This window comes from Grampus griseus, assembly GCF_964374135.1.
Source record: "Grampus griseus genome assembly, chromosome: 12".
Lineage (NCBI taxonomy): Eukaryota > Metazoa > Chordata > Mammalia > Artiodactyla > Delphinidae > Grampus > Grampus griseus.
The window spans coordinates 17,938,366-17,961,330 of NC_139006.1; the positions used below are offsets into that span (position 1 = coordinate 17,938,366).

Genomic DNA, 22,965 nt, shown 5'->3' on the forward strand with positions numbered 1-22,965 from the left:
GCTTCGTTTTCACGTCTTCTGTTCCTGCAGTCAGTTCAGGATCATTTGGGGGGAAATCACGAACTCATCGTTCTCTAGACGTCCCAGATGTTCCTTTATGGCCCTGGATAATTTGTTATCTCTTTCTCTACGAGCGAGTCAAAAAACAGGCCCATGGGTTTTTCCAAAACTTCAGAACGAGAATAAAATTTCGTAAATATTCAGCTCAAGTTTCTTCCCTCCCCCAGTCTAGAGCTAGGACAGATGTGGACCACTGGGGAAAGTGAAGTGGGTTGCAGTGGTTTTTACGCCGTGGTTGAGCCATTGGTTCTCTGATAACTTTTCCATCCAAGGCCTCGCTCATCCACCCTTCACTGATACCTGATTCACCCCATTCAATGAGAAATACTCAGCCCATATTTTTGTAAAAAGAAGTAAACAAAGGATAAGTAAATTAGCTGTTACCAACGTATACGTTTTCAGTACTGTTTCTCCTGCCCGACTCTGCCTCCCAGAACTTCTTCTGCAGTTAGTTCTTGTGAGTGTCTCATTTCCTTACGCAATCTAAGCATCTAAGCTGTTATAACATTGATGGGAGGGAGCTAGAAATTAAGTGACTGGGAACGCAGTCACACATCTCTGCTGCACGTTGAGGATGCTTTCCTTCTAGCTGGTCGGCTGCATTGCGGGTCCCACATTCAAGGTAACCACAGCCTCAGAAGTGAATCTCAGTTCCTGGGAGTTCATTGGCGGATGTAAAGTGACCTGGGAGCCTGCCCGATTGGGAGAGTTAGAAAGTTTTGTCCTTTCCTCGTTGGGGATGGTGACAGGCGCCGTCTCTGCTCTTGGGGTCGGTGCCTGTGTCCCAGAGACCCGCGGTGGTACCTGGCGGCCACGTGTCCCCCTCGTAACCTCAGATGTAAGAGCGACTCCAGCCCAGCTCCCCTCGTGCCTCCCGGGCCTGACCCTCTTCCCCTCCTCACCCCAGGTCTGCCCTGCAGGTCCTCCACAAGGCCTGCGAGGTGGCACGCAGGCACAACTACTTCCCCGGGGGCGTGGCGCTGCTCTGGGCCTCCTACTACGAGAGCTGCATTGGCTCCGAGCAGAGCTGCATCAACGAGTGGAACGCCATGCAGGACCTGGAGTCCACGAGGCCCGACTCCCCCGCCCTGTTCGCGGACAAGTGAGTGCGAGTGCGGAGCCTCCGTCCCCGTCCCGGTCCCCAACCCCGAGCCTGCCCCCTGACCCCGAGTCTGCACGGTGTCACAGCCCCATTGTCTTCCAGAACCAGCATCCCACGCAGGGGTTCCTGACCTGCAGCCCGTGGGTGTCTTTGGCTGGGGAAGGGTCTGACCACCGCCCCCCCCCACCGCCTTTTAAAATGATAGACAAATTCGGGTGTGAATGCATTTCTGGGGAGCAGCTCCGTAACGTTCATCAGCTTCCCTGTACCGGTGCCCTGGTCCCTCCTCCTCAGGTCCAAAGTCTTGATTTCCAAAGCCTCTTACTCTGCTTATAAGAGTGTGATGAATGTGATATCCGGTTCCTTGGGTCCCAAAACACAACTGCACGAAGCCAGGCCGAGGGCGGCCGGCTCTGAGGCGGCAGCGCTGCCCCACGTGGCCCGAGGCCACGCTCCATTAACTCTAGTTCCAGAAGGAGGGAGCCGCTCTCTCCTTCTCTCCTGGTTGGGACCCTCCTCCCCAGAGCATCATGTTCCTTGGGGACACCACACGTAGGAAGGCTGTGGACCGAGGGGGACCCCCTGAATGTGGGGAGGACCGCGAGCCACGTAGTATGAGGCCTCAAGGAAACTACGAGAGCATTGGATAGGATACATGCCTTTGAACATATGAAGGGGCGTGACGTACAAGAAGGATTGTCGCGGTCCGTGTGGCCCCAGGGTTAGAACCAGGCTGATGCGTAGAAGTTGCAGGGAAACACATAGATTTTGGTTCCGTGTAAGCGTGTAAGGAGGTAACAGGAGCCGGATGCAGCTGGGGCCATGGGCTACCTGAAGCCACAGTGATGTCCTCAGCAGAGTCTAGGGGGTCTGGGCCATGGGGATGTCGCATGGCAGTTCCAGCATCCGGCCCTGAGAGGCTGAGGCTCTCCAGACCCGCAGGACGAGTCCGCTTCCCAACCACTGTTTGCCCCCTTGGTCTGCCGTCCTCTCTGGTGGCCCCTGGGCGACTTCCCTGTCCCTCTCCCCTTCTTGCTGAGAACGTGCCCAAGCCGTGTTCCGTGTAGCCCGGGAGCAGCTGGGGTTTCTGTGAACGCCGACCGCAGGCTTCCCGTGGCTTCATGTGGCTTCCCATGGCTCTGCGCTTTCCTGAATGTGATTTCTCTCCAGGCCAACTGAAGGGGAGAGGACGGAGCGTCTCATCAAAGCCAAACTCCGGAGCATCATGATGAGTCAGGACCTGGAGAACGTGACGTCCAAGGAAGTAAGAGCGCTTCCCTGCTGGGTGGGCCGGAGGTCATGGGCATCCCTGTGTCCTGTTGCCCTAGCACAGCCTAGGTCGGGTAGATCTAAGAGGTTGAAGTTGCCTTTTTAAAAAGCCATATACAATCTCTTTATTAATTAGTGCATGTAAAAAAATCCTATTGTGATACCTTCCAAAGCAAGATGAAACTGCCTTTTAATGTTTTTCTCGATTACTTTTTTCTTTTTTCTGTTGCCCTTTGTCCAAGGAATGCAATGAATTGTAGTCACAGCTTAAACTAAGTAGATCTAAGAGGTTGAAATTGCCATTTATAAAAGTCATGTACAATCTTTTTGTGAATTAATACATAATAAACCCTATCGTGATACCTTCCAAAGCAAGGTGAAATGGATTTTACGTTTTCACGGTGATAAATTTGATAACTGGAAAAGCGTAAGTTTTTTCAACTCAGTAGAAAAGATCCCAAGGGAATCAAATTCCTTCTTTCAAATAATAAACGTCCCATAGTCAGGTTCACATTGAGGCCGAGTAGCCTGCATTCCCACCACCCACGCGTGTGTGCAGCGTGTTTAAGTGCACATGTGCTTACTCTGAAAAAAGCCCAAAAAACACTTTTGAAAACAGTCATAGTTCATGTTGTGACTTTATTACTTCTTTGGAGAAACTGTTTTTTGTTTTTGTTTTTTTTAAACAAACCCCCTTTCCTAATATTTTCCACTCCGCAGATCCGTAATGAATTAGAGAAACAGATGAACTGTAACTTGAAAGAATTCAAGGAATTCATAGACAACGAGATGCTCCTTATCTTGGGACAGATGGACAAGCCCTCCCTCATCTTCGACCACCTTTATCTCGTAAGAGGCACACCGCACGGCAGGGTCTGGTTTGAGAAACGTAAATCAGACCTTGATTTGTTTGGAGTTTGCAGCAAGTCATAGAGGGGGAGAAACTTGAGTTCCTGGAGCCTCCGTCCTGACTTTTACGGGAACTCCCCTCTTGACCCCTTTTCTCTGGCCTGCAGCCTACGGGTTTGCTCGAGAGCCAGATGTTTGCACCGCAGCTCCCAGCTGAGCTGCGGGGAGTTGTTTGAAAGCTCTCTGGCTGGCAACCGTTTTCAGATGCACACCACCCTCCACCTTCATCGGTCACTAACAGAAACCCCCTCCAGATGGTCTGCGAACTAAAAAAACCCCAGTTACTAAAGGCAACACCCGCGCCTAACCCCAGAATTATGCCTCCTCATCCCGAGACATGAGAAACAGCAGAGGAGACAGACCAAACGCCTGAAACGCAGCATCCCTCCCCCACACCCCCGCTTGTCCCCAAGCTGCCCCCTGCCCTGCTCCCAGGGCCCGTGGAGGCAGCAGGCCCTGCTGACACGGCTGGCGGGGCCTGCACATCCCTCTCTTCACTCCGTCCCTCAGTCAGATTTTCTTAAAGCCGTAAGTCTCCATAGAAGGCAGCTGGCAAGTTTTCAAAGTCAGGGGGTTATAGAGGAAGGCACGCTACTAGTTAGTGAGGCAGCACAGTGCGATGGAAACCGGACCCACCCAGCAGGTTCCCACTCCCCAGCCTGACCAGCCAGGTGCCCGGGGGCAAGTCTCTTGGCCTCTCCTTTCCTTCATCCTGTACCTCAGGGGATGAATATGAGGATTAAGTTAGTACATATTTAAAGCACTGAGTGCGGTCTCCATAGGCACTCAAAAATGGTACCCATCGTTCGAGCAGGAATCACATCCTTGGAAAGTCGAGGACGTGTATTTGCTGCCAAAGGCATGAACGACTGTGTTTTCTGCCTGTAGGAAGTAATCAGTAGTTCCCCAAATGTGTATGTCGTGGTACATATTTAACGTGTTAAATATATATTTAACGCATTTATATATATATTGATCTATATACATAGATCTATAAATGTTCAATGTATATATACTTAAATGTGTATAGATGTGTGGATTTGAAGCCTGAATCTTGAAAGCAGCCCCGGCTCTAAATCCTCTCTGGGAAGTTGATTGTTTTCCCTGGTGGACACAGAACTGAAGGCGCCTCGGCCCGTCTCTCCACTAGGTGGTGATCACGGCAAGAGGATGCTCACAGGCTTAGCAGAGCTTTTGTTATTTTTTCAGTGTGGTTTGGTGCTTTATGTCACTTTTTCCATGAGAGATACTAAAGGAATTTTTATGTTTGAGCCTCTCCCTCCAATATGAAAATCCAGCTAGTGCCCACATGCTGCCAGCTCCATCGGGGCCCCTGCAGCCCCTGCATCTGGAGCGGTCCACCCTGTCGGGAAAGGAAGCTTATAGGGAGACCAAGAGGGTGCTTTTGCTGTTTGTGACTCTGTGTCGATTGCATTTCCTAAGAGCAAAGTGATGTTTTTTTCTTGGTTTTTCCCTTCTGTGTTCTTTGCCTGCTCAGAAATGGGGGGTTTTGGTTTTTTTTTAAATACCATTTTTAAAGTATGAAGTTAAAACGTGTTACAGAAAGTTAGGAAATATAAGTTGAAGGAAGAAAGTTTAAAAGCATTCTCAGTTTCACAAATCCAGAGGCAGTCACTGGTAACACTTTGGTATGTTTGTTTTTCTATCTAACGGGTTTTTTTTTTAAATGCATTTATAGCTTCTTAAAAAAGAAAGAGAAAGAAAAGGAAAGAACTGTACTGTTTGATTATATAGTTTTGTATCCTGCTTTAAAAAGTTTTTTTTCGTTACGTGGTATTTCCCTGTGTCATTAAATATCCTCCAAAAGTATGATTTATTTTAACGGCTCCATCATATGATCTCTTCTTGTCGGACCTTTGGGTGGTTTCTGCTGTTTTGTTATAAATAACCGTAAATATCCTTGTACATATACCTCTGTGAATTCTGGGTGTTTCCTCGGGGTAGCTTTGTGTAAGTGGAATTTCTAGGTCAGAGGGTGGGAACTTTTTTAATATTGCCAGATACTTCCCAGAAAAGGTAAACCAATTCCTGCTCTAATCAGTGGTATGTGAAAGCGCCCTCTCCCGCGTGGGAGGTCGGAGGTCACTGCCTCTGGTGACAGGACCCTGCTGGAGTCTTAGGAAAGGGAGTGATGAGAGGGGGCAGGGTTTCCTCGACCAGCCCCTTTCCCTGACAGTGCCACGAACTCCTGGGGAACCTGCTCTGATCTCGGCCTCTTTGTATCAGCTCTCTTATCGGCCTCTGAGTTCGGGGGCCCATGAGATAGCCATCACCGTCAGGGCTAGCGCACACCGTGCATCCCGTAAGCAGCTCTGAGGCTGACGTGTGACACTCACGGGGGTTTGTGTGATCTGTCCCCCAGGGCTCTGAATGGAATGCATCCAATCTGGAGGAACTGCAGGGCTCAGGGTGAGTCTGCTCCCCTTGTCTTCCCTCATCCTTCCAGGCAGCTTAGAAACACTCAGCTCAGCCGTCCATTCGAAGCCGAGCCCTGGCGCTGCCTGCCTGCCTGGAATTGCCCACCCCAGTCTCCAAAGCAGCTGCCATCCCGATTTGCATAGCTAAACAGATGTGCTTCAGAATGCCACCTCCTGAATAATTCATGGGTTTTAGATTTTACTGGGGTTTAGAAATGTGTGTGTCAGGGAGAATGATTCTAAATCACCCTCAAATAGTATAGGACAGCCTGGGTGCTGATGCGGCCACGAGCCCCCCCTCCCCCCTGCCCTGCAGAGATGCTGAGAGCACCAGTGTGGACACACTTACCGGTGGGCCAGTCAGCAACCCTGCTCCCCGGACCACTCCTGGTTCTCTCTGTGGTTGTACTTTTGAGCCTGGTGGGAATCTTGCAGCTAAATGCTCAGCGTTGGCCAGAAACACATGCCTGTCTCAATCTGAGAAAGACTCGGCAGCAGGGATAAAAAATGCTTAAACCTAGACCTTCAAGAACAGATGTCTGGACATTTTTTAAAAAAACAACACAGCCACAAAATCACCATCCTGTGGGTCTGACATGATGGCATTCTTGAATTACTGCATTTAAAAGTCAAGACTAAACAAAATCTTAAAATATATCTTTAGAACTACTGGTTAAGATGTGTTCTTTCAAGAGAAAGTGATCTTAAAGTATAGGGTGATGCTGTCCATGCTTTATCTTGCTGGGAATAAATAAATGATTTTAAAGGTTTTTCTTTTTTTTCCAAAGCATTTATAAGTATTGCTCTTATGAAATCTATTTGAGGTGTTTTCAAACTCCTGAAATTATGTTGGTCTTCCAGGAATGTAAGTATTAAGGTTAGAGAACTATAGAACCTGAGTTAGCTGGGTTAGCAGACCCTCCCAACTATTTATTTATTTACAGCCTGCCTTGTTTCAAAAAGGAGTTAAGGCAGTTCCCAAGGACATAAAAAATGGATGGATACATTCAGCTTTTTAACTACTTAAAAGTGGAGACATTGGTTTTATTTATTTATTTATTTTTCTTTTGCTGTACGCGGGCCTCTCACTGTTGTGGCCTCTCCCGGGCCTCACGCTGTTGTGGCCTCTCCCGGGCCTCACGCTATTGTGGCCTCTCCCGTTGCGGAGCACAGGCTCCGGATGCGCAGGCTCGGCGGCCATGGCTCACGGGCCCAGCCGCTCCGCGGCACGTGGGATCTTCCCGGACCGGGGCACGAACCCGTGTCCCCTGCATCGGCAGGCGGACTCTCAACCACTGCGCCACCGGGGAAGCCCTGGTTTTATTTTATTTTTTTTCAAAGCCTCTGTATACTCGTAATAGTTACGAATTTTGAAACTTCAAAGGAGTTAAGAAATGTATTTAGGTGATACGTGTGATTACTTTCCAGAATCAACATTACTCAGCAATGCTTTGGGTGGAGCTTTCTTTTTATAAGTTTTTTAGGCAGAAATTTGTTTTTTATCATAAATATAATGTATTCTCATCATGTAGAGGGTATTTAGAAGATACCAAAAACCCCCCAAAGACCACCACTATGAAGTCCTGCCGTACAAACACAGACCCTTTATAAATGTGTATTTAATTTTTTCTCTGCTCAGTTTGTCGTTACTTTGGTTTTTGTCGATCCACGTTCTGATTCTCCAATTTGTTCTTTTTTTTTTTTTCTCATTGCAGTGTTGACTACATTTTAAACGTCACTAGAGAAATAGATAATTTTTTCCCTGGCTTATTTGCGTATCATAACATCCGAGTCTATGATGAAGAGACCACAGACCTCCTCGCCCACTGGAACGAGGCGTACCATTTTATAAACAAAGCAAAGTAAGTGGGCGGAGAAGTCAGAGAAACCAGGCTGGGGAAGAAGCTGACCGGCAGCCGCAGGGTGGGCAGACATTAATGGTGACCCCAGACACAGCTGCCTCCTGGCTTGAGGGGCCTGTGACGTCTGATGGGCCTCTGGTTTTAGAGTGCTGGACCCCAAGCATCGAAAGGGCCAAGTCACTGATCTTCTCCAGGGGTCCCCAGATGAGCTCGTTCTCTTTCGCCTGCCGTGACATTTGACCCCCGTTTCGTCATTAGCCCTGGCTGCAGGCAAGGCCCCCGTACCAAGCGGACACTCTTGGGAGCTCTGTGCGTGGGGAGTCACAGAGCCAGAGGAGAGAGGAGGGCGGGCGGATCGTACATGACTCAGAGCACCTTTGGGGCTGCTTCCCTGGAGAAATCTACTCAGAATCTACTCGGGCAGATGCCCTGAGCTGTGGCCCACCTCCACCTGAGTTAGTGTGACTCCTGTTCACGTAGAATGGGATGGACCATCAGAGGTCCCCACTGCCCCGAGCCTGTCACTGCTGTCACGTGTCTTTTGTCCTCACCTTATTCTCCTGTGGAACAGCTCTGTCTCACTGAAGTCAGGACCAGAAAGAGACAACTCTTTGAGATGCTCTCAAGAGACACTTCCTCTTCTGCTTTGCACCCAGGTCAAAGCTCCATGATGTAGGACCAAATCTTAGTTCCCCTGGGTTCCTGGGGGATAGACTTTGGCAGTCCAAAAAAACCCCTGAGGTTTGAGGATGAACTTTAAGCTTGGGGTATAGGAAATGAGCCTGCTCCCGCCGAGCAGGTGTGCTGCTTCTAATGTAAACAGGCAGGCTGGCCGGCCTACCTCCTCTACAAATAAACTTTCACGGGTGCAGCCCTCCCTAGCCTGGTGCCCCTCACCTTTGTGAGCAGGCGACAGCTAGAGCAACAGTGTTCCTGGCCTTGCCATGTCTGTTAAATCAGCCTCGCCTGGGCTGGTACCGTCTCCCTACAAAATGCCTATTGGCCCATCTGTTTCCTTTGGCTTCTTTCTCTGGTGGCCAAGTCAAGTGCTGCGGACTCACGCTGGCTCCTTGACTCTCCTGTCTGCCGAGGCACTCTCTCTGCCAGGGGCCCGGTGGCTTTCAGTTCGCTGACCCTGTTTCTCTACGGTAACCTGCTCCCTGTCTCCATCTGCTCTAGCAGCTGAGTGAGTAGCTTGTGCAAATACCCCTTTCGCTGCCCAGTTGCTTCATGCCTGAGGGGCTCTGGTCTCCCGGCCGATCCCAGCCACCTGGGAAGGCGCCCGAATGGGGAGCTTTCTCCCTGCAAAACTTGGCCAGGCCAGGCCAGATTGATCTTGATTTCCCATTGTATGCTAATTGATTTTGAAGTGAAGTTATTTCCTACTGAGGGTGTGTGGACGTCTGCTGCCTAAACATCAGGACCTCAGAGGGTTTGGGCAATGAGATAACTTCAGGGTTTAAAAAAAAAAGATCCCTTGTGCCAGGCCTGAGAGAATGCAGTTGTATCAACTTTTGTCTTCTCCCCCCTCCCCCGCGGCTGCAGGAGGAACCACTCCAAGTGCCTGGTACATTGCAAAATGGGCGTCAGTCGCTCTGCTTCCACGGTCATAGCCTACGCGATGAAGGAATTTGGCTGGCCCCTGGAGAAAGCCTACAACTACGTGAAGCAAAAACGCAGCATCACACGCCCCAACGCGGGCTTTATGAGGCAGCTGTCTGAGTATGAAGGCATCTTGGACGCCAGGTGGGTGCCTGTCTGCAGAGAAGAATTGGCAGAGCCGAGCTCCAGAAGCCCTGCCGCCCAGCCGGCCGGGGCTGCCGGCCACATCCCAGCCGTGCTCCCGTTTGGCCCAGCGGTGGCTTCCACAGCCAAAATCCTGCCTCTTGGGGTTGGGGGGAGCTGGTTTGAGAAAAACAACGATTGTTTGGGGTTTGATTAGTGGTTTCCAGGAGGGATCTGTGCTTATTGTGTTGGCATGTAAAGCTGTTTTTCAGTTGGAGGGAGCAGGGCACGGCTTCTAATCCAAGGCAGGACTCCGTGTGAGTCTCGGCCCGGGGCTGCCCCGTTTCCTGAGCACCTGCTCTGTGCCAAGCCCGTGCCAGGCTTCACCGCAGGGCAGCTCCAGGGACTGCAGAGGCAGCCCTGGGCCCACCGCTGACGAGCTGGTAGCTCAGGGGAAGCTCATCAATCTTCCCCCCCACCCCTGCCTCAGTCTCCTCTTCCGAGTTAAGAACTAATCCCCCGATAGGATTGTTGTAAAATTTCCACGAGCACCGTGCAGCTGCTTCGCTAGACCCGGCTCACGGTCAGTGATGACATAGCTGCTTTGTAATTCTCTACCCACCACCTCCACCCACCCACCCCACCATGAAAAAGGTCTGCAGAGGACAGGGGATCCCCCATTTGTGGGGAGTAAGGAACTGACGCTGGAGGTTAAGGTGTCCCATGTCACACAGCCAGTGGGCGGCCCAGGGATCGGGGGGCACGCCCGGGTCTGTCAGCCTCTGGGGCTCCCGTGCAAGGTGATCCTACCCCCATGGAGGGGTCCCCCAGTGACCCCAGGTGGATCGCTGCTGGACTTAGGGACTCACTTTCCCCCTGTTCCTTTCCTGTTCAATCTGTCCAAGGCCTCCCTGGGTTGTTTCTGCCCGGTGTTGTGAGGAGGCCACAGGCTAAGTCCACCAGCTTCTTGGCCACGTTTGGGGAAGCAACTGGCGGGTCTGGAGAACAGCTCCGGACATCTCTGGACTCCTTCACTGTCAACCAGAGAGCAGCTGGACAGGTGCTCAGGCAGGGCCGAGGGGGACGGCGGGGGAGGAGGAAGGGGCACATTCTGCTCTCGCCTCCGGTAGCCCTTCAGTCATTTGCTGCCATCAGGGGTTTGCAGGCCAACCAGGGGTTGCCAGGCCAGGTTCACAGCAGCACGGCACTGACCTTGAATTATAGCCCCGTCTGCGGGCCCACTTGGCCTTGCGTGGAACGTGCACACAGAGCAGACGGCCGTGAATGACCGTGTTGCTCCCTCGCGTTGAAGAGCAACAGCAGACCCTTAGTTTGCACGTCCTTCTATGTTTACTTCTTTCTCCTCTTAACCGTCACCACCCTGGATGTTGGTGATCCTCTGAGGTTAACGGAGGCGACTCACTTACCTGATTTCACTCTGAGCCTCTTTCTTCTTTTTTTTTTTTAACCCTCACGTTTAAGAAATGTGTCATAGGGGCTTCCCTGGTGGCGCAGGGGTTGAGAGTCCGCCTGCCGATGCAGGGGACATGGGTTCGTGTCCCGGTCCGGGAAGATCCCACATGCTGCGGAGTGGCTAGGCCCGTGAGCCATGGCCGCTGAGCCTGCGCGTCCGGAGCCTGTGCTCCACACGGGAGAGGCCACAGCAGTGAGAGGCCCACACACCGCAAAAAAAAAAAAAAAAAAAAAAAAAGAAATGTGTCATAAAAGTAATAACACAGCATTAGAAGACTTATTTTAAAAACTGACCTGTAATCTCTCTGACCTACACAAATATTTCCAATTTTCTGGCATCTCCCCAGCTTTATTCAGGTGCATTACGTGTTTACATGGTCACATTAGTGTGTATAAGTCTTGATCCACTCTCTACTTTGATCCGCGTTATTTCCCTATGACGTAGGTAGGAGAGGATGGGGTTTCTTATTTGACAGATGGGGAAACAGAGACAGAACATCCGTGGCATGACCAGGTTCGCCAGGAGAGCTGGGACACTAGGACCATGATAGGATTCCAGGTCCAGACCCCCTTCCCATGTCTGCGATATCCTTATCACATGACAAAGTTGTTTACGTGATCCCACGTGGGTCATACGTGCGGGATGCCATATGTACGGGAGCCATGATGACTTAGGGTCCTAAGGCTATTTCCGTCATTCTCGAATTTCTTGGGGGTAAATGAACCGAGAGAGGCTTTACCCAGGTGAGCCCCTGGTGTCCACCCGGGCCTTGGACTGCTCCTTGCTTGCTCCCCACCCCCTTCCTCCCAGGACCCTTGGGCACTGGCATCTGCTAGACCTTCCTCTGCCTTCCTTCCCCAGCAAACAACGGCACAACAAGCTGTGGCGCCAGCAGCCTGTGGATGACCCAGCGGGGCCTGGGGACTTCCTGCCGGAGACCCTGGACGGCAGCCCGGAAGCCCAGCCGCCCTGCCTGGATGCCGCCGCCCAGCCTGGGTTCCCGGGCAGCGGGACCCCGGGGGGACCCGCTCTCCCCTGCTGTCTCCAGCGACTCTCAGACCCCCTGTTGCACTGCCCCAGAGACGAGACGGGCGGCTGGGTCCACCTGGAGGATCTGGAGAGGGATGCTCTGCTGGAAGAAGCCGCTCAGCCGGCAGAGGCATCCAAGCCGGCCGGACACGCCCCAGGAGGTCCTGGACTTTGTGAGAAGGAAGTGAAGAAGAAACCAGAGTTTGGGAGCCCCCACGCCCGGGGTGGCGCGTCGCCGCAGGTGGAGGAGATGGAAAGGGAGGAGGCCCCGGGAGCAGGGAAGTGGGGGCAGCCTGTTACTGAGCTCGATAACCTGCTGAATTGGGAAAACCTAAATAACAACAACAGCAAGAGGAGCTGCCCGGACGACTTCGAGGTAGGCCTGGGGCCGCGAGGGGGTGGCGGCACGCACGCCATTTCTGCCCCGGGGGCAGCCCCGCAACAGCTGGCTCTGCCAGCTCAGTGGGTGGCTTTCCGTGCGATTCTGCAGGCCGACGGGGATGGTAGATGACGGAGGACCCGGGACCCCTGGGGAATGGTGACCATCCCCCACGCCCTCTTCACCCCGGTGCCTCATTCACGTCCGAGGCAGAGTTTCAAAGTCTTTCCTTTTTTCTTATGTAAAACATAAAACATATAACTTATGGGAATTTCCTGGCGGTCCGGTGGTTGGGACTCCGCGCTTCCACTGCAGGGGGCCCGGGTTCGATCCCTGGTCAGGGAATTAAGATCCCGCATGCCACAAGCCATGGCCAAAAAAACCCCACAAAACATATAACTTCTCACTCAGCTTCAGCCTTTACCAGTGTGTGGCTTTTCTTCCTTTCATCTCACCCCCATCCGCGTTCCCATACCCTGGATTCTCCTGAAACAAATCAAATCCCAGATCTGTCGTTTCCATCCCAAACGCTTCCGTTTATAACCTATAACCATAATAACACCGCTGCCACCTTGAAAAAGCCGACATCATCAAGTATCTAGCCTTGCAACTCAGACTCTAATGCTTAATTAACTCCAGCAGTCCCTTGTAGCTCTCATACTTGGTGGGTTATTTGCAACAGGGCTTTTGCCTCAACCTGCCACTTGCTCAGAAAATCAAGAATTCCTCCAGCTTTTTTCCTCCTCCAAGTGGCCCACGCGTGGAGGCTGGTTTCGTGGAGGGAGGTTTCGTGGAGGGACGTCCTCTGTTGCCTGGTCTTGGGTTCTGCCCTCTGCTCTGCTGCTGGCTCGCCCTGGCCTGGGGGCAGAAAGCTTCATTTCCCATGGCCTGACCACCCACCTCCTGGGCCAGCTGTGATTATCTAGTAAGAGCACTGGGGAGGCAGATAGAGGCATCCCCTTGTACAGAGAGTTCGCCATCATCACGTTATAATGCAAACAAAACTGGGAAGTTAAATCTCCCGTACTCCAAATCAGGACCCAGATTCCAAACTGAATAATAATTACTCTCGAATTTCCCTCACCGCTCACCTTCCCTTTAAAGAGCAAATGCCCATCAAGATAGATGATATAAAACCTCTCTGTCCGGGACAGTGGTACCTCGGTTGGTCCGAGATGACGTAGCTGTGAGTCGTAGAACGGGGACCACAAGAGAAGCCTGGATAAGAAGATAAACGAAGGACCCAGCCTTCCTTTTCTGGCTAGAGCGTGGATGGGTGACATTATCTAGGGAATAGGACCTAGAGACAGGCATCCATTCACTTGTTCAAGTTGTGTTTATTAACTCCGGGGCCAGATTGGTGAGGGGGTACAGCTGTAAGGTAGTTCAGCACACGTGGTCTTACAGGGAGATGGGAGGTAAACGTGTAAGGATGTAACAAAGAAGACACACAGGTGGTGCTCGGTGTGGTGACACGGGTAAGCTGGGAGGGGAGGGGATGAGACGGAGCTGGCCGCGCAGAGAGCCAGGAGGAGAATCTTCTGGGCCCCAGGCCCCTGAGGGTGGAAAGCTTGGCCTGGCTGAGGGGCAGTGGCTGAGGCGCAGCTGGACAGGTGGCCGGGCACGCGGGGCCTTGGGGCATGATGGCAGGGCCCTGCGCGTGTCCTCCCAGGGCGCTGGGAAGCACGGGAGGGCGTTAGGTGGTTGGTGACAAGGCCCCTCTGGCAGTGGTCTGCAGGCAGACTGATGGGGTGAGATGGAAGCCAGGCATCTGAGATGGGGGTGGCTCAGAGGATGGGACAGGGACCGAAATGCACAGCTTAGGAGGCATCCAGAGACAGGGCCCTCGGCGGGCAGGGACTGTCTTGCTCGTAGCCCCTGCGCCCAGTGCAAGGCCTAGCACAGGACAGGCGTGCTCCCTAAGTAGGCGCTGGATGAATGAATTCCCTCCTCCCCTATCTCCCCATGAGCTCTGAAAGGTGCTCTCAAATCTCCCACCGGGGTAGATTTTACCACGGTTTAGAACGTTAGATTCTAAAGGTTTTAGAAGAAACAAACATATAGACACTTTGGTCAAAGCTTCAGGAAAATGTCTGTGTTCGGTCCTCACCACAGGGGTGACCAAGCCCCACAGGTCGACCTGGAAACCAGCCCCAGGAATCCTGACCAGGATAGGGTCCTGCAGGAGACCTGGCCCCCTACCTGCCCCACCAGGCGCTCTCCACACGCCCCCTTGCAAGCCTCCAGGAATCGGGGCTGGGTTTCCCGTTGACTCTTCCAGGACTGGACCGGACCCTGACTCCTTAGCTTGCGGGGACCTCGGGCTGCCACACAGGATGGTACGAGTCCCTGACACGACAGAGGGGCAGGGAGAAACCTTGTGCCAAGAAGGCTTGGTTTTCAGCCGCCTCAGGAGTCTCACAGTGAAACAACTCGCGAGGGAAGAGAGTCACCCTCTTGCCTCCACTTCTGCGGTTCTCGGCTGGGTCTTGGCCCAGAAGAGCAGCCCTGGTGCCTTTCGATGGGCGCATGAGGGAGTGAGGGCTTGGCCTGCCCATCAGGAGGAGGGCGGGATGGAGAGGCCCACGTTGAGCTCACGGAGACCCCCAGTGACCAGAGGCAGGGCGTTTCTTGGGAAGTGGTGCAGACGTGCTTTCCACTGGTGTATGAAACCCACCCCTGCCTGGCTCCCTCCTCGGGGTCGTGGGCACCCGTGTTTGGGTCTGTGTTAGAGTCTTTCCCGCACCGTTTCTGCCTTTGGCCACCTCTCTGTGAAGAGCATAGTTAGATGGTGGTTCCTGGGAGCCGTGCTCTGTTGTGCCAGACAGGAAGGGTGCTGTCTTCAGGCTGCAGACTCCAGACCCTTTCTGAAAGGGAGACACAGTTACTGTGCCAGAAATGTTGTTTCACTAATTCTCACGAGGCCGTGAGGGGAGAGGGTGAGGCGAAGTCACTCTGGTTTCCAGGCAACACCAGAGGCTGGAAAGGGTCATTTGGTGCAAGTGGCGGAGGCGGAGTTGAGAAGGGAGGCCCTTGGAGGCCCTGCTCCTGGCCATGTGGCCGAAGGTTTGCCCAGGATTGTGGGCTCGTAGCTTCCGGGAAGTTCGATTCAGTGTCTCTAACTCATCCCTAACCTGCATTAGTCACGGTCATATGGGTTCCGAGAGGGCCGTATCCCAGCCCCAGCTGAAGTGAGAGCACTGCCAGCCCAGTGCCTGCCCCAGCCCTGCCTCCTGCCCTTCTTGTACTTTTCGGGCTTAGGCTTGCGTCACGCCCTCACGATGTTCTTGTCCTTTTCAGCACGATGCGATCTTTGGGATCCTTAACAAAGTGAAGCCTTCCTACAAATCCTGCGCCGACTGCATGTACCCTGCAGCCAGCGGGATTCCCGAGGCCTTCGGGGAGCGATGCAAGAACCCCGGTGCTCCCGCCATCTGCACCCAGCCCACCTTCCTGCCCCACCTCACGTCTTCCCCCATGGCCCATGTGGCCAGCAGGTCCCGAGCTTCAGAGAAACTGTCCTCTGGCCCAACCGAAACTCCCCCATGCCTACCACCAGCAGGCTCGAGGAGGCCAGACATCAGTAGCCCTGGGGCTGGGGCTGCCCCAGAGCTACCAGCCAGCCTTTTGGAACCTTCCAGAGAGACTCACAAAGTCCTACCAAAGTCCCTCCTTTTGAAGAATTCTCACTGTGTTAAGAACGCTCCCAACATGGAAGTAGCGAAGGACGACTCGCCACCCAAGAAAGATCCGAAGCCAGCCAAGGACCTGCGGCTCCTGTTCAGTAAAGAAGCCGAGAAACCGACAGCCAACAGCTACCTGATGCAGCACCAGGAATCCATCATCCAGCTGCAGAAGGCGGGCTTGGTCCGCAAGCACACCAAAGAACTGGAGAGGCTGAAGGGCACGCCGGCCGACCTGGCGGCCCCCTGCAAGGATGGCCCCGCCAGCAGGCTGGAGGCCAGCATCCCCGAGGAGAGCCAGGACCCGGCTCTGCCTGGCCAAGCCCAGGGCGACGAGAAGCCCGAGGCTGGCCCCCCTCCGTCAGAAGGAGCCCCACTGAAGAGCCCCCCGCTCTTCCTCTGCCGCCCAGACCACACCAGTCACTTCTCAAAAGACTTCCTGAAGACCATCTGCTACACCCCGACCTCATCCTCCATGAGCTCCAACCTGACCCGGAGCTCAAGCAGCGACAGCATCCACAGCGTCCGTGGGAAGCCCGGGTTGGTGAAGCAGCGCACGCAGGAGATCGAGACCCGGCTCCGGCTGGCGGGCCTCACGGTCTCGTCCCCTCTCAAGCGCTCTCACTCCCTCGCCAAGCTCGGGAGCCTCAACCTCTCGACGGAGGACCTGTCCAGTGAGGCCGACGTGTCCACCGTGGCTGACTCCCAGGATGCCAGGTTGAGCGAGTCTTCCTTCTTGCATGAGCCCCCAGTGGCCCCCAGGAACCCAACTGCAACCTCTAAACCATCAGGGAAATCTGCCCCGGAAAACTTGAAAAGCCCTTCGTGGATGAGCAAAAGCTGACCCGCCTTTGGCTGCGTTTGGACTTCTGTGATCCCTCCTTTAGTTTCACTGTGGATTTTGGTCCACCCCTTCTGTCTTGATTTCCTTTAAATAATTGGCGTTATCCTTACTTTTCCTCCCCTCTTGCGGCAAAGGGGAGAAGAAGAAACAACAATACCTAACATACAGCACAAGAAGAAAGGGGAGCATTGGTTTTGTGGCCTGGGGGAACCAGCAGCTGTTGACCAGTAGACTCTGACTCCAAATGAGGTGTTCCGGGTGCTTCTCGTGTGTTAAGAAGAGCATTTATACAGCGATGCACACACATCAAAAATCCTCTGGCACGGGGCTTCCCTGGTGATGCAATGGTTAAGAATCCGCCTGCCGATGCAGGGGACACGGGTTCGAGCCCTGGCCCGGGAAGACCCCACATGCCGCAGAGCAACTAAGCTCGTGCGCCACAACTACCGAGCCTGCGCTCATAGAGCTCACGCTCCGCAACAAGAGAAGCCACGACAATAAGAAGCCCGCTCACCGCAGTGAAGAGCAGCCCCTGCTCGCCACAACTAGAGAAATCCCGTGCACAGCAATGAAGACCCAACACAGCCAAAAAACAAAACATCCTCCGGCACAACCTGCAAAGGAATAGCTGTGGCATTGGCATCGCCACCACGGCACGTGTCCTAGCTCATTCAGGCCCTTCTGGGAAAACTCCTGGATGGCAGTAGAAGTCCTACCTCTGATCCTGCTCTGCTTTTTATTTTTAAACTCCAATAATGACCAAGGCTCATTCCAGGGAAAAATGCTGTGTCAGAAAAGATTTTTCCGAAAGAGAACTTTCTGTTGTGCGGTTGTCAGGACCCCGAAAAGTATTAAGACTTTTAAGGTGCCTGCGCCAAACACTGCTAGTTAAAGTGACACGAAGGCGCTAATGCTGCTGTCAGACCAACTCCAGGGTGAGTGGAGGTCCTCTGAGCAGCTGACTTGCCTGTCCTGGCGTGTTGTCACAGCTGAGTGACGTGTGTCTGGCCGGCCCTGGGGTGAGGTGGGGGGAAATGTGTGTGGGGTCCTCAGTTTGTTGCTAAAGGTCAGTCTTCAGTTGTCCCCCATCTGGGGAGAAGGACCCACAAAGTATCATTGAGTCTTATCTGCTGCGGAACCCAATGCGGTCGTGTTGTGGTTCGTAGGGACTCAAGTGTCTGGCGGGGCCGGGGATTCTGAGATGTGGGTCACCCCGTCAGGAGCCCCAGCACTCAGGTTCATTAGGTCACATGTACTCACGTTTGGGGAGGAGAAGGAGATTTCAGCAGTGAGGAACGCTCAGTCACTCTCAAGGAACAACTTAGCAGCAGCTTCTCTGAGAAGTGGGACTGGGGGAAGCCCTGGCAGACGTTTACAGTCGCCCCTTCCTGCGGTGAGAACGCTGCTTCCTGCTTCTCTGCGGCTCTTCCCAGTGGGCAGGACAGCGCGTGGTCCTGAGTGTCTGGGAGTAGTCCCTCCAAGGATCTTGAGTGGAGGGACTCCTCTGATGTTGGCCAGCAAGGCAGGATGTTAAAATATTTTGGAGAGAGAGAAGAGGTCTGTTAAGTTTAATTCAGGGGTCAGCAAACCATGGTGTATGGCCCCAAGAGCTAAGATTGTTTTTTATAGTTTTAAGGGATTATCAAAAAATTAACAAATAGGCGACAGAGACCATGTAGCCTGCAAAGCCTAAGCTAGCTACCTTGCGATCAGGCTCTTTATAGAAAACTTTCGCCGAGTCCTGGCCAGTGAAACTAGAAATCCTTCAAGGGCCAGCCAAATTCCAAACGTGGGTAAATGAGTCACCCTCTTACGCTGGTCAGAACCGGGCCCCCAAGAGTAGCCCAGGCAGGGTCTGCAGGAAGAAGGCTAGTCCGTATTTCAACTAGTGGGTAGAGTTTTTGCAAAAACCCTCTCTCCAGAAACTTTTTCTCCCTGGCCTTATTTTTTTTATTAAAGTATACGTTATTTTACCCTATCGGAATTTGTTTTCCCACCACTGTCAACTGAAATCAGCTTAAAAGGTGATTATCCACTTATTGCGGAAAACCCAGTTGGGTTTCCTCCTCTCTCTCAGCCAACAAGAGCACAGTCTCAAAAAATATATATCAGGTTCAGTGTTTTGCCAAATTAAATTTCATGTGGTGGATCAACTTTTGTGTCAAAATAGTTCTTTAAATTTGATGATGCCAGGCTTATGTTGGTTTTTTAACCATGCCTGGGTATGATACAGTTTTGAAGACCTTAATTTTGAAAGCCATAATTTTTCTTATCCAGTTAAAGGGTGGGAGGAGGATTACGAGTACTAGTGGGTCTCTGGCTTTTGGCAAAGTTATCCATTCGCTGTCAGGAGCTAGTCTATCGGTATCTAAACAGACCAGGGCCCAGGTGCCCATCATCAGAGCAAAATGAAGCGTTCTTGATGGATGACACTGTAGCCTGGAGAAGAGGGTGAAGGTTTTTCTCTGAGACCCAGATCAGTGGCACACAAACATATGGCAGACTGCTATTTTAAATGTTATACTAACAAGACAAGAGCATTCTCCCAGGCTTGGAGACACCTTGGCAAAGACAGATTCCTACTGGTCTCTGAAAAGAAAGCTTACACCATAAGCTGTGCCACGTCTTGACCAGTGCTTCACCCGTAAGCTTAGCAGATGGGGAAATTCCGAATGTAGGCTGCAGTGGTTTATGCTGTGAAAGTCACTGATTTTGGTGACCGCCATCTTCGTGGAATGCCTTTGTCGAACTAGGCGAGAACAAAAGCTTTCTAAATCAGCTCAGTACCCTGTGAATTCAGCTGCATTTCCTCTTCCACCTCACCTTCCCCTCCCTTGCACTCTCATTCACGTGGCATGCCAAAATTAGAGCGAACTCCTCCAGGTCTTCCTCTTGCAACGATACAGGGAGGTCTTCTCATCAAGTTTTGTTGTGTCGAAGAGGAGAGGTGGTCACAGAGAGAGGGGAAACCGTGCTGCCCTTGATCGGGACCTGACCTTGCCGATTTCCATGTCTTTGTCTTGTAGCTACTTCAGGGCCTTGGAGCAATGTGCATCATTCCATGAACTTCCTGACAACAAGGTTCTTGCCCCCAGTCTCACCTGCCTCCTTGGTCTCAGTGCAGGCACCAGTGCCAACCTCTCGGCTGCCAGACAGCTGTCTGCTGGGTGGAGGTACCCGGTCCATCAGGCGAGCAGGTTACTCTGTCCAGCTCCCTTCCGCTCCATCCCACCCTCTCCAGCTAAAAAGCATTCCAGCCCTTTCTAAAGCCTTTTCCCTCCTGGATAAGCCCAGAGGATGCCTGGGATGGAACCAAAGAGGCCATAGAATTAACATCGTCAGGACAACCCTGTGCGTCGGCACTGTGCACAGGTGCCATCCCAGGAGGCTGATGGATCCCCTGCTCCCCTGGGGCCCCTGCTCCCTAGTGAGAGGAAATGCTGTCACGTAGTCGAGAGCATGTGAGTAACCTCACCCGAAGTGTCCGAACAGCGACTTGCTGTCTGTTGGCTGGAAACGCTTGGCGCCAGAACACATTCCCCAGAACCCTGCTGTGGCTCGCCACCCGGCAGGGCTTCCCCGCACCCACGCGGCCGGCACAGTGACGGCCGCCCCTTCACCTCCGGCAGGGGAGCCGGGCGGGCAGGAGATTTGTGACATCGGGACAGCGTGGTGCAGGGTCACCGGCTGCTGTCCCACCCCCAGCGTCTCCCCGACGCGGCATGCCAAATGAAGGTACTTATGGACCCCCGTGCTCAGCTCCTTGGTCTTTTTATTGTCTGCTCTGCAGTTGAATACGTATGTGTATGAGTTCACTCTGCACAAATATATATATTTGAATCTGTCTATCTATCACTTGAATCAGAGCATCACGTGCATCCCTCCTCCCTCACGTACACGCACACTGTGTCACCCGAGCTATGAAGCGGGTCACCTTGAACGGTCTGGAGCGACGCAGTGCGGTGCTGCCCTCGGTGGGTGTGGATGTGACCACCTCGTCTTTGTCTTGCAGTGGGTGCTGCAGCCCCGGCCTGTGTCGGTCTCTTAGCAGGAGTCTTAGAACCAGACCCCCGGTCCTCTGCTGTCCTTTCTGTCGGCCGCGCTGCTCACGGAGATGGCCGCTCCCTCCCTGCCTCCTTCCTGACACTGTAATTATTGTTTTACAATCGAGTGCCTTAATAATAGTTTACAAATACTGTGTATTTATGGGCAACCGTTAAGCTCTCGCCTTCTGTGATTGGATACTTTGCCTCGTCAGTGGTGGTTGGCGTTTTTAGGGCTGGAGCTTGCCTGCCCCGTGCTTGTGCTGGTCTGTTGTGCGGCTTCTCGCACCTGCCCGCAGCCAGGCCAGGAGCGTTGCTAGAAACGGCGCTGGCGGTTTCTGTTGGCAAGGCGGGCACAGTTTCAGCCACGGCCCGGTCCGTAGTAAGCGAGAAAAGAACGGGATTGGTTTGCTGGCCAGCCGGGGGGGGGTGGCGCGATCCAGGCTCCCCCTGGACCGCAGCGCAGCCCCTCCCCTGTTCCCCCCATCACGCAACTGTACTCCTGTTCAGTAGAGTTTTTATTACCACCTAGGCCCCCCTGTTTTCCTCTCTACTGGTGTCCTGAGCTCTTTGCAACAAAATGCAGGTACAGACCGCCATCAGGAGCTCCACAAGATGGGCTGCCCTTTGGTTTTCAGAAGCCGCCAGTGGGTTCCAGTGTGTTGTGTTATGATATCAATGATTTTTTTTATTATATTGTTTTTCTTCTTGTTTTTTTTTATATTATATATTTAAAAGGCAGTATCTTTTGTACTGTGAATTTGCAGTAGAAGATGCAGAATGCACTTTTTTTTTTTTTACTTCTGTTGGTGTGTACTGTATATAGTCTGTGTGCTTCTTGTGATGAAAATAAACTTTTTCTTTATAAATGCCTGATGACCTCCAAACTTGTGCCAAAAAGCAACAGCCTCTTCCGCCCTTGCCAGGAGACTCGGTTGCAGCTTCGTCATCGTGATGGCCGGTGTTGACTGAGCATCTGCCGGATGCTGGGCCCCATGCTAAACACCTGGACAGGTGAGACCAAAGAAAGAACCAGGGGAAGAAGGTCAGCTCCTGCAGGAATCATCCTTTTTCCTCCTGATCTCGCCAGTAAGGAAGAGCAGGCCCAGTTGTGGGTGGTCACTCGTATACCAAAAACACCTGTCCCGTCCCTCCACCCCACCACCCAGGGTGGGACTTGGACTTGGGGTGGCATCTCTCCCTGCACAAGCTCTAAAGCTAGAGGTGTGCTCAACAGAACCACCTTAGCTGCTCACACGGGAGAGGGGACAGTGGGAGCTCACTGTGGCTAGCGGCCAAGGCAGGAACCCCAGGGAATCCCAGTCGCTGGACACAGCAGAGGCTCATCTCGTGCTCAGGTCACAGTCTGCGGCAGGTCAGAGCTTTTGGTGGCTCTCCTCCCTTGGTGTCTAAGCCAAGTCAGGCTGCTTCCAACAGAAAACCCTGCCTTCTTGGAGTTCTGTGCATCTAGCCGTGCCGCAGGGCAAAGAGCATGGGACTCACATTCCCTCTTCACCGCCTTTGGGTGCCACACATTACATTCCAACGCGCGAGTCACGTGGGTGAGCACTGACCATCTGCCACTAGTGCCTTGACGTGACCATGAAATTCCAGCGCCTGTGGATCCAGAGAAGACTTTGTTTAGTTCACCTAGACTTACTCTGCCCCTCACCTGGACTCACAGGACCAGAAGGCAAGTTTTTCACTTTACAAAAACAATTAAAACCGTCAGGTGGACCAGATTACTCTCATTTGCCGATGACCACACTGAGCCCTTCTAGGAAAACCTACACGTGAAGCCAAAGTATGGTTAGGAATTGCTTATTCAGTAGGAAATCAAAGCAAGACGTGAGTGGCGTGACTGTACTCGTTGGTACCACCAAGCTGTAATGCAGCCCTCTCTGTAAGAGGTTTTTGGAACTGAACCACTGAGGGTCATGGTTCAGGACGCTCATCCTAGGAAAGGCTGGAGACACCTAACAAATTCTTTTCGGGCTGCAAACGTGAAACAGAGGCTGAGGGTGGAGCCCAGCGCTCTGTATGATTCCCATGGATTCCCTGGGAATTCTGATGCCACGTTTAGAAACCATTGAAATAAGAACGTGATGCAATTGAGTAGGCTTTCCCTTTGCTAGTTACAATCACATT

General features: G+C 52.7%; 1 protein-coding gene across 1 annotated transcript in view; it reads left to right on the plus strand.

The window, feature by feature from the left end:
* The window catches only part of SSH1 (slingshot protein phosphatase 1), a 61,959-nt gene extending 40,314 nt beyond the window's left edge, over positions 1 to 21,645 (plus strand). The window contains exons 8-15 of the mRNA XM_082667272.1: positions 968 to 1,162; positions 2,333 to 2,426; positions 3,152 to 3,280; positions 5,724 to 5,770; positions 7,494 to 7,640; positions 9,186 to 9,386; positions 11,701 to 12,244; positions 15,548 to 21,645. Coding sequence (XP_082523398.1) covers positions 968 to 1,162; positions 2,333 to 2,426; positions 3,152 to 3,280; positions 5,724 to 5,770; positions 7,494 to 7,640; positions 9,186 to 9,386; positions 11,701 to 12,244; positions 15,548 to 16,774 — 2,584 coding nt within the window. The 3' untranslated portion in view covers positions 16,775 to 21,645. The remainder of the gene's footprint in view (positions 1 to 967; positions 1,163 to 2,332; positions 2,427 to 3,151; positions 3,281 to 5,723; positions 5,771 to 7,493; positions 7,641 to 9,185; positions 9,387 to 11,700; positions 12,245 to 15,547) is intronic.
* The last annotated feature ends 1,320 nt before the right edge of the window (positions 21,646 to 22,965 follow it).